Raw genomic sequence first — 10,896 nt, 5'->3', positions numbered from 1 at the left:
TACCCCATCTCTAAAGCTTTAGAGAATTCAACTGTGACCCAAACCCCTGTCAGGGCTCTTTCTTGATCTGAGTGATCACATGGGGTTTGTTGTTTGTTTTCACTGCAGGTGCGACAAAGGGGAAAGAAAAGTTTTCCTTGAGGGCCCCTTTAAGGCAACACTGGTATAAACAAACCCCTAGGAGGGTAGACAGTTGCTTTGATCAGACCAAAATAGTTTTGAGGTAAGTCAAAATCGCGATGAATAATTTCCGGATGCCCCATAGGATAGCATGAGGAACTCATTACATGAGGATAAAGGGATGTAAAATCTACATAGCCTATTGTCTCGTCGGGTTGTGCTACATACCGCAAGGTCAAAGCATTGGTGCGGCCGCCATACAAGGCCTGTCGGGGTTCCAGGGGTTCATAGCTGGAAATGAAGGCTTGAGCATGAGGATCAGACTTTTTGAGGGTGGTCCATTCTTGCTCCCACAAAACCTCCACTTTTAGCCCATAAGTAGCCTGTAAAGAATCCAATTTGTCTTGAAACTCTTGGTACATTTCCCCAAAAGTCTTTTGGGTTAGGACACACATGGCCTGGGGCACAAAGCAAGATTTACAACCATGGAAGAAACAACCGTTGTACTCATACACGGTCCCAACCCCGTCAATCTGGGTGTAGCCATCTACATGGTAAGAGCCAAATGCCTTCTCCCCCGATTCAAAGCATGTTGAATAAAAATGTCTTTATCCTGGGCCATATACTCCAACCATTGAATGGACCCACTAGAGTATGACTTGAATTGGCGTCGGTAGTTGTCAGGCGAGGGGATAGCTATAGAGGATGTAGGCAGATAGTGTGTATGATAGGTTTTCATGCATGACGATGCAATAGTTGTACAACTCCAGGGGTCAATGCCTGCATCTTTGATTACCTCTTCTCTGAATCTGAGGCATCCTTCACGAAGTCTAACCACATCATTGTCACAGTATGATTCCATCTCTTTATGGAAATCAAAGGTGCCATGTCCTACTGTCTCGTACCACGTCATTAATCTCTCACGCTCTTTGGGAGACATTTGATCACACCCGTACATTTCTGGGCTGGGATATGATCCGACATAATGTAGATTCTCCTCAGATTTGAAGAAGTGGGGGAACCAGCCTTTCACAGAGTTTTCAAAACCCAAGGCCTCTGGCATTTGAGCCAATCGCATGGGTAAGAAGCTTAAACTGTCAATGTATCTCTGGTTGAAGGCTGGGTCTACAAAACACAAGATTTTACTCTCTTGAGCTATGACACTGGGTGCCACGCCTTGCTGTATCAAGGGGTTCAGAAGAAGGTAAGAGTCGTAGGCTTATACAACACAGTTTCCAAAAAGTAGTAGCATTAGTCACGTAAACACAGAAATAAACAAATGGCACATTGGATTCCTAATTTTAAAAATAAGTGGTGCTTTTCTTAACGACATGTGCGGTGGCAATCCTTACAGGGTGTCAAATTTAAGGGATGCATTGGGCAATCTGCATCCTGACATACTGAACAGTTATAACGGCACGAGTGCCCCCCCTTTCGGGTGTAGCCGGTATGGCAGGATGGACACATATGGTGCGCCTAAAAAAGCAGTGATGTTGGTAACGGCGTAGTAATGTTCGTTTTGCACATAAAAGTACAGAATCTGAGGATGCGGTTGGGGGTGTTTTGGAACTTCAAGAGAGCTGCATTAGCTCTACTGTGGTACAAAACCACAATCTTGATAATCAGAAAGTTTTCAAATTTGACTATGTCAGAGAAAGCCACAGCATCCTGTATACCGAGACCCACGGCCGTTTGGATCTCTCTAGCCTTTTGCAATGCCGTCTGATCAGTACATCCAGGGTTAAGTAAATGCGCTAGGCCTATTGCAAAACATAGCTTATTATCGGGATTGTGAACGTTTATGAGGTAGGCCCTTTTTATTGTTCATGATTTCTGACTGCATTAGGCTATCAAGCTTCCTTCTCTGCCCACCACCACCCTGGGGTTGACGTATTATTTGCACTACAAGCTCGAGGGTCCGATCTGCTATGACGGCTAAATTTGACTGAACAAGGCGTTCTAGCAGCGCGATAAATTGTTCAAGATCTGCTTCGCCATTGGGTAAAATAAGAGATACTGTGTTATGCAGGCTATCTCCACAAATCTCCAATTGTAAGATATCACGTATTTCGCCATAATCTCTTGCCATCTCTAACAGATCGTTCAGAGTGTCAATTATCATTACGTAAAACACAGCATAGTCAAGATTCTGATTCGCCCATAGGAAATTGAAAAACTGTCAAATCTCTGTATTGTTGAATTTATTCCGGTACACAACCCGGACACGTCTATCAATACCATCTCCCTACAGATTTTATTAAACAATTTTCCAATTCCCCAAAAACATCATGTGGCGTTTCAGACTCTATGGACATGGGCGTTAAAATGCGTAAGTGAAGAACTGTAGGTTTTAAGGACCCTCCTTTTATTGTTGAACCAGCCCTCGGGGTATCAGGGCGTGGTTGACGCAGCCGCGGACTTAGTTTTCTTCGTGGGGTGACCCTGTACCTTCTTGGGGCTCATTTGAATCGATGTATATTATGCCTTCTGCTCTGGGGCTGTACAAACAGAGCGTTTGAATTTTCAATTCCATTATCCTCAAAAATCTAGTGTTTCAGGAAGAGAAGAGGTGCATGAACCGTGTGTTACAAACAAGACTTCTCATTAAAATAAATATAAACAAATGTTACAAATGTTGTTGTTTTTTAAACATGCGCAACATAAAATCCCCGACCAAGCCTCCATCACGAATGTTTTGGTTGCGGATTTCCTCGGTGCTGATATAGAACTCCACGCAGCCACAGGGAAGTCAATTCTTTCTCCGTATTGTCACCCTGTGAAATACTCTTCCAGAGTCAGGGGTACCTTCCCAACAGGTCTCGTAGCCTGTGACCAAGCTGTACCCCTTGGTGATAGGTCTCAGTTCGGGACACAAAAACTGGCAAAAAAAAAAACAGTCCAGTCTTCAACCCCATAGTCCACTCCTAATGTCTGGTCGGTATATTTTTCTCCTTCGGCTACCGTATAGAGTTTCACTCTACAGGCCAAGTAATCAATCAGATACCCCCATTGCTGTCCATTAGACATCAGCACTTGATCTTTCAGTGCAGTCGCGGGCGGTATCTGGGTTCTATACACACTTTGAAACAGCTTTTTTGGAGCATCCTATATTGCCGGCAGTATACTTTGCCCTTTCTCTATGTTTCAGCCGCGGTCCTGCTTCCGTTGTTACAGTCAACACAGCGTTGCAACTGATTGCAAAATCCATGTTTTAAAATCTTGTTTACTGTTCTGGGATCGCACGCCTTGTTCTGGACATTTATTTATAATGCGTATGCCGCAGCCAATACCCCGGACATTCCTGCTTTATAGATATAAAATAACACACCCTCTAACACGTGACCACAGGAACAGCATGGCCTGGCCGGAGGCCCATATTTGGACATGTACACGTCATCATGGACACAGGGTCATCAATCAAAACTTTGACCCGTGCCGTCTACTTTATTCTCTCTCTTAACCCCAACCTTAAACCTTTTAAAAGTCAACTTCAACGGGCTAGGGACGTCCCAAGGATGTATCTCTACCTGCAAATACATGATCTAAGTGATTGATAGTTGGTATTCCACAGCCATTAAGCCTTATTTCCTTGAATGAACTACTAAAATAGTGATTTTGTCAGACAGCATAGACAGCAGCTCTAAACTTTGAGTGACTGATCCATTCATCCTTCCATCCCTCCTCAGCCTTCCTCTCCTCTGAAGACCCAGTGAGGGTGGAGCTCAGTCAGAGAGCTGTTGAGGGACTGGTAAGGAAGAACACTTCTACAGCCAGAGGTGAGAGGTCACACATGGTTTAGATGGTAAATATTTATGTCCCCTTAGCAGTTCATCACGTCAGCAAAAGGGAAAATGTTCCATTATCTATGTTTATTTACATTAGTGCAAATTGTCCACTGATGTGGGTGTAGTTTCTCACTCCTTTTGGCTGTATGAAAGTTAATTTCTCCTCAGGCACACACATTTGTTCTTTGATATTATGAAGGTAATTTGTGTAGAATGTACTTTTCCCCACTCATTCACCCCATCTCTTTACGTTGCTTATTTATATCCAGACTGTCAAAGGCCCATCCTGGTAGATCTGAACCAAATGCAGCTTGGAGTGATCAGACGACAGAAGTCACATTTAGGTGCCAGGTGTAACTGATGCCATAGATGCTCCATATACATTACTTTTGAGTGTTTTATATAATATGACTAAATGTGTTTCTTTCTGTGTTGCAGGGGCAGTCAAGACATAGATTAGCAAGGCCACAGAACATGACATAAGCAGAACTGGGGAGACCACCTCAAGACCCTGGTAGAGCCGGGGGTGGTGTTTACCATTCCACCACACCTTCAGCAGGCTGGAAAAGTGCGATTGATACAATTTTTCATACTAAAATGGACCAAGAGTCTGTTGATTGGTCAGTCAATAGGTTAATTTGTTTTGCAATATATGTTCAAATCAAGCTTTATTTATACAGTCTTCACAAGAAAAAACAATGAAAATACACAGAAATATTTAGTACACAACATAAGAGGATAAAAAACAAGGTTAACAACTTAAAGACTAATGAGCATCCTAAAGAAATGCCATTGATTAAAATGTTAAAATATCCACATCAAAATATAAGCTTGTTTTTTAGGAGGGGTTCTGAAAGACACGATGGGGGTGTCCAATGAAAGTTGACTAAGGACAACAACTGGTACATAAAAGACACCCACCATGAGACCCACTAAATCTGCCCAAGAAGAAGCACCCAAAAGAAAAACCCACACCAAACGTACAGACAGGAAGCAAACCAAAAAGGTGGAGCAACTAAAGGTGCTGACTCTCCACATCTATCAAAACATCTGGAGCACTGGGCCAGACACTCTTAAATATAATCTGGACCAGCTCAGGTGAAACACCTTCCCACTAACGAGATGGACAAGCCAGCACAGGTGTAACACATACTGACTAACGAGGTGACACCAATCAGTGTGTTAATTTGAAGAATTAGCAAGCTACATTTTGAAGTGTTGCATTTTGATTCAAGTGGTTCACCAATGCAGTAAGTGGAACACAACTCTTTTTTTTGTTACTCACTTTTTGTTAAATCACCTAAATAGTACTCTTTCATTTCAGAGCCTGGATTTTTCGCCTGAGGCTAAAATCAATAGAACAGGTGGTAAACGTTTAGGGTTCAACATTGTGACATCAATAAAATACTCCTACTACAATGTTAATGCATTCTATATTGTGACATCATTAAAATACTCCTACTACAATGTTAAAACATTCTACATTGTGACATCATTAAAATACTCCTACTACAATGTTAAAACATTCTACATTGTGACATCATTAAAATACTCCTTCTACAATGTTAAAACATTCTATATTGTGAAATTAATTCATTGATATCATGAAACAACTCCTTTATGTATTTTCTGATGTTTAGTCAGAGATCTTTTATCAGATTATCTCTTCCCACATTGATTACAGCTAAGAGATTTCTCTCCTGTGTGTGTTCTCTGGTGTGACACCAGGCTGTTTAGCAAAGTACAACTCTTCCCTCATTGAGTACAGCTATAAGGACTCTGTCCTGTGTGTCTTCTCTGGTGCAAAGTAAGCTGGCAAGATGTAGTAAAACCCTTCCCACATTTACTACAGCTATAAGGTTTCTCTCCTGTGTGTGTACGCTTGTGTATATTCAGGCTGTCTGGCCGTGAAAAACTCTTCCCACATTGATCACAGCTATAAGGTTTCTCTCCAGTGTGTGTTCTCTTGTGTAAAGTCAGCTGGCTCGATGTGGTAAAACTCTTCCCACATTGACTACAGTTATAAGGTTTCTCTCCTGTGTGTGTTCTCTGATGTGTTGTCAGACATCCAGATGTACCAAAACTCTTCCCACATTGACTACAGTTATAAGGTTTCTCTCCTGTGTGTGTTCTCTGGTGTGTCTTCAGACATCCAGATGTACCAAAACTCTTTCCACATTGATCACATTTAAAAACTTTCTCTCCCGTGTGTGTCCGCTGGTGAACTATCATGCTGTTCAGCTGAGTGAAACTCTTCCCACATTGGTTACAGCTATGTGGTTTCTCTCCTGTGTGTGTTCTTTGGTGTATCTTTAAATAACTAGATGTAGAAAATCTCTTTCCACATTGATCACAGCTATAAGACTTCTCTCCTGTGTGTGTCCGCTGGTGTACTATGAGGCTGTTAAGGTGAGTAAAACTCTTTCCACATTGATCACAGCTATAAGGTTTCTCTCCAGTGTGTATTCTCTGGTGTGATCTCAGGGTTTGTAGACGAATAAAACTCTTCCCACATTGATTACAGCTATATGGTTTCTCTCCTGTATGTGTTCTCTGGTGTATAGTTAGATAGCTAGATGTAGAAAAACTCTTCCCACATTGATTACAGCTATACGGTTTCTCTCCTGTGTGTCCCCGCTGGTGTACCATCAGGCTGTTTAGCTGAGTAAAACTCTTCCCACATTGATCACAGCCATAAGGTTTCTCTCCAGTGTGAATTCTCTGGTGTGATTTCAGGGTTTGTAGACGAATAAAACTCTTCCCACAGTGATCACAGCCAAAAGGTTTCTCTCCAGTGTGAATTCTTTGATGTATTTTAAGGTCTACTGAAGAATTTAACATTTTCCCACAGTCAGAGCAGCAGTGAGTTTTTTTCCCTGTAGGTCTCTGCCGGTGTTTCTTGTGTAGTTCTGATCTGGAAAGACTTTTCTCTGCCTCGTCAGCATCATGATGTTGTTGAGGATCCCCAGAGGATCCACGATAGTCCCGTCTCAATCCTGTGTGAATTACAAAGTCAGACAGATGGTTAAATGCCCACAACAGCAGAAATCCACTGTTTCAGGTAAAAGGTGATGCCCAGAGCATTCCCATGAAGTTGAACAACAATTGATGTCTGTTAAATTTGACAATTAAGACAAGTTAGCAACAATAGTCATTTTGTCTTGTTTTCACATTAGTAGTAACTAGAAATAAGTTATTAAAATTGTTGAAATCCTAACAGGCTCGCGTTGCAAAATAAAATTTGAAATCTATATTATTCAATTATTGCACCCACACTGCTTGCACGTGCCAACGAGCGTCTGCGTTGCTAAGGGCTAAAATAGAAGTCAGTTCTATTTGTGACGCAGATCGCGCTGCAAGTCCTGCCTCTCCCATCTCCTCATTGGTTTATAGAAGCAGGTACCCACGTGCCATCTCCTCATTGGTTATACCCACATGGTTATACCCACATGGGTGACTGAAAGACGAACGTGGTGGTAATGCACCTAATTTATGAAAGTTGCCAATCGTAGTATAAAGTCAAGAGAAAAAAAAGCCTGGAAGGAAGAGAGATAACAAGAAACGAGTCGGTTGACCATTTAAGTTCGGATTAATTGGTAGGAGTAGAGGACCTTGTGCATTTCAGGTAAAATAACAACTCAATGTATCCCAGGACAAATTAGCTAGCAACAGCAAGCTAACTAAATAGGACAAATTAGCTAGCAAGTTCAAGCCAGCTAGCTAAATTGTCATAAATGTCTAATGCTTTTTGACGTGTCCCCAAATTAATATAATTGGTTCAGAGTTTGTTCTGATATTTTAACCTACGTGTCGTGATCGTGTTTGGTGTGAGGGAACAAAATACAGGTATGCGCGATGGCGCAAGCGCGCAGCCAGTTTGGGTTCCGTGAAACAGTGAGCCAAAAAACTTTTGGTCTCGATATAGGCCCCTTTCTGTGCTTGCTAAAATTGGCGCACGATGGTGATGCAAATGCAATTTGGTTGAAGAAACTCCTCCCTGCTAATGAGGAAACAGCTAGTTATGGATGTAGTATATCTGCATGGGCCAAAAATGGTGAGCTTAGATTTAAGTTTTCACAATGTATTCTGAATATTACAGCACACTATCAGCGCAAGATCAGGAGTGCAACTCAAGGAAACTCACATTCAGCTCTGTGTCTATTCTCTAATTCACCACTGTGGGGGAAAACTCAGGGGATCATCATTGGCTGACTGCAAAAATAGCCTCCATTTTCAGGTTGCTTATGAGTGCATTTCACACTACTTCAGATTATAATTATATGGCTCGCTTGAATCTCCTGCTTAATACGTTTGTGTTGTCACAAATCAACTGCTTTACACTTAAAAAACACTTCAACCAGTAAAACGCTTTTTGGCAAGCTTTGCCATCAGCATGACAATGAGGGTTTGTACACTAAGTGTTTAACAAATTAACCCATAGTTTCACCTAACAATAACATAGACCTACTGTAGGATCCATAACGTCACCTAACAATAACATAGACCTACTGTAGGACCCATAACTTCCCCTAACAATAACATAGACCTACTGTAAGACCCATAACGTCCCCTAACAATAACATAGACCTACTGTAGGACCCATAACTTCACCTAACAACAACATAGACCTAGGACTTTTAATCATTTAATATTTCAGGTGAAACATGGAATCTAAAATGTATTTGTCATGACATTTCATAACCTGATCACCAGATAATTTTGTGAATAATCCCACTAGGCTACGCTGTAATGTGTTGTCATTCTAAATGCCCTGAATTAAGGAAAAAAGCTATGTGTATTGTACAATAGCCTATCCATCAAGGAACAGTTCTCTACACATTATGAGCAAAGTAACTCTGTTTCCACTAACGAGACCCTACTATAAATCAAGCAGACAATAACACATTATTAACACCAATTTGTTAGGGATGTTGGATCCAACGTGGAGCACAGCATAACTGTCTTTACCAGAGTAATGAATGAAGAAGCACTTTGGTTGTTGTTGCATGTCGTGATTTTTGTCACTTGACTGGCATTCAGAAAATGATTTCCTGGATCAGCTGATGATAGTTGAACATGTGACTAACTAAACAGCTACAGTATTAAGAATGATGTCTAATTATTGAAGAACCGCATTGATGACAGCATCCATTTGGGTGTTGTCAATAAAGTTATGGTGACTCTCGGTTAGAACCACTGGATTTAGCAAACACTGAAATGATTTAGGATTTCTGTGCCAATGAAAACTGTTTTCCCAGTGTAATATAAGGAGACACTAAATGTTACCTAGTTAGAGAGCATTTCAGAGATCTGAATACAAAAAACTGTACTAACAGGACAATAACCTAAACCACAAGGCCAAATCTACACTGGAGGAGCTTACCAAGATGGCATTGAGTGGCCTAGATAGTTTGGACTTAAATCGTCTTGAAAGTCTCTTGCAATACTTGAAAATGGCTTTTTAGCGATGATCAACAACCAACTTGACAGAGCAGGAAGAATTTTAAAAGAATAATGAATATTCACATGAAGATCAGTCACCTATTGGATGACATCACAACTTCCCATCAAGCAAACTACTTGAATGCCTTACTATGACATCACTCACTCCTTTTTTTTACCTTTAGTTAACTAGACAAGTCAGTTAAGAACAAATTCTTATTTTCAATGACGGCCTAGGAACAGTGGGTTAACTGCCTGTTCAGGGGCAGAACGACCTTGTCAGCTGAGGGATTTGAACTTGCAACCTTCCGGTTACTAGTCCAATGCTCTAACCACTAGGCTACCCTACCGCCCCTTCTAGGCTGCAGTTGTCAAAAAAAAACACACTATTTTGCTCAAAACATTTATTTGTTTCCCTTTAGTGTGTTTATACTTTACTGTATTTATATATAATTTCAACAGGAAAATGTGAAACATCCCATTCATACAGTACAAAAACATATTCAAGTGTAGAACGCCCTTTTAAAAATCGCACACCAGTTCAACAATTGCAGAGTTTGTATCCCTGTTTAAGATAGTACTCACTGTATTTACTGGTGTTAATCAGATCAATGTCCCTGTTTAATAAGATAGTACTCACTGTATTTACTGGTGTTAATCAGATCTCCAGTCTGCTCTTCTTCGTCCTCCTCAAGTGTGACAGTAATCTCCCCCTCTTCATCCGTTAATCCAAAAACTTCATCTTCTAATCCAAAAACGGCATCATCCTCATTTTCTTTCACGGTAACATCCTCCTCCTCTTTCACTCTGAACGAGTCTTTCACTGTAACGTCTTTCTCTTCGTCTTTCACGGTAACAGCCTCACCCTCTACTTGTTGTTGTATTGTAACAGCCTCCTCTTCCTCCTCCTCTTTCACCAGAGTTTCTTTCTCCGTCCAGCAGACCACATCTTCTTCAGCAGGAGGAGAGTAATTTAGTGAACTCATGGTCGGGGATAATAGCTAGTTAGCATTAGCGACTAGACTAGTGCTAACTTAACCAGCCAGCTAGTTGACTTACAACGTAAATATTAAATTAAATGGGGTAGCTAGTTGTTTACACATAAGTATGTTTAAATCCAAATGGCAATTAAACCACGAAATTGTCGAAAGAACTTGAATGTTCCGACTTTGTTGGCTAGCGCGCAACCGAGGTGGCTGCAGTTGTTGAAGAAGCGTTCCGTCCACTAGATTAAACGTCACACTAGAAATATCGCCTGAAAGACACATACCGCCATCTGCTGTCTGGGGGGAGTAAACGCAGGGAAAAGGAGGAGGGAAAACTTTTTTTCTTCTTAATTTAATTATAATATTATACATCAGTTTAGGGAAACGTTTATTCCTCTCCATGAAATAAGAATATTATATCAACACGTACAAAGAGCAACAAGTGTTGTTTGATTAGGTCAGATGTTTTTTGAGAATTTGAAACAAACTCTACATTTACTCCACATCTTTATTTCTGATTCAGTCAAATAACTAGATATCAAAAGTATCACCTAGTTATTGAT

At 40.9% G+C, this 10,896-nt stretch overlaps 1 protein-coding gene across 1 annotated transcript; it reads right to left on the bottom strand.

The window, feature by feature from the left end:
* Positions 1-4,590: 4,590 nt before the first annotated feature.
* LOC135521425 (zinc finger protein 883-like) lies at positions 4,591-10,556 on the bottom strand. Its single transcript, XM_064947299.1, has 2 exons — positions 9,988-10,556; positions 4,591-6,901 (listed from the first exon to the last, which is right to left on the bottom strand). The coding sequence occupies exons 1-2, from the start codon at positions 10,331-10,333 to the stop codon at positions 5,661-5,663; spliced, it is 1,587 nt and encodes a 528-aa protein (XP_064803371.1). The 5' UTR covers positions 10,334-10,556; the 3' UTR covers positions 4,591-5,660.
* Positions 10,557-10,896: the final 340 nt, after the last annotated feature.

Source organism: Oncorhynchus masou, chromosome 4 (assembly GCF_036934945.1).
Source record: "Oncorhynchus masou masou isolate Uvic2021 chromosome 4, UVic_Omas_1.1, whole genome shotgun sequence".
NCBI lineage: Eukaryota > Metazoa > Chordata > Actinopteri > Salmoniformes > Salmonidae > Oncorhynchus > Oncorhynchus masou.
This window is presented reverse-complemented; position numbering and strand designations above follow the sequence as displayed.

Excerpts from the sequence above, each read along its gene's own strand:
- LOC135521425 (XM_064947299.1), bottom strand. The coding sequence starts at position 10,333 with ATGAGTTCACTAAATTACTCTCCTCCTGCTGAAGAAGATGTGGTCTGC. Across the intron at positions 6,902-9,987 it reads GATTAACACCAGTAAATACA|GATTGAGACGGGACTATCGT; the intron begins GTGAGTACTATC and ends TAATTCACACAG.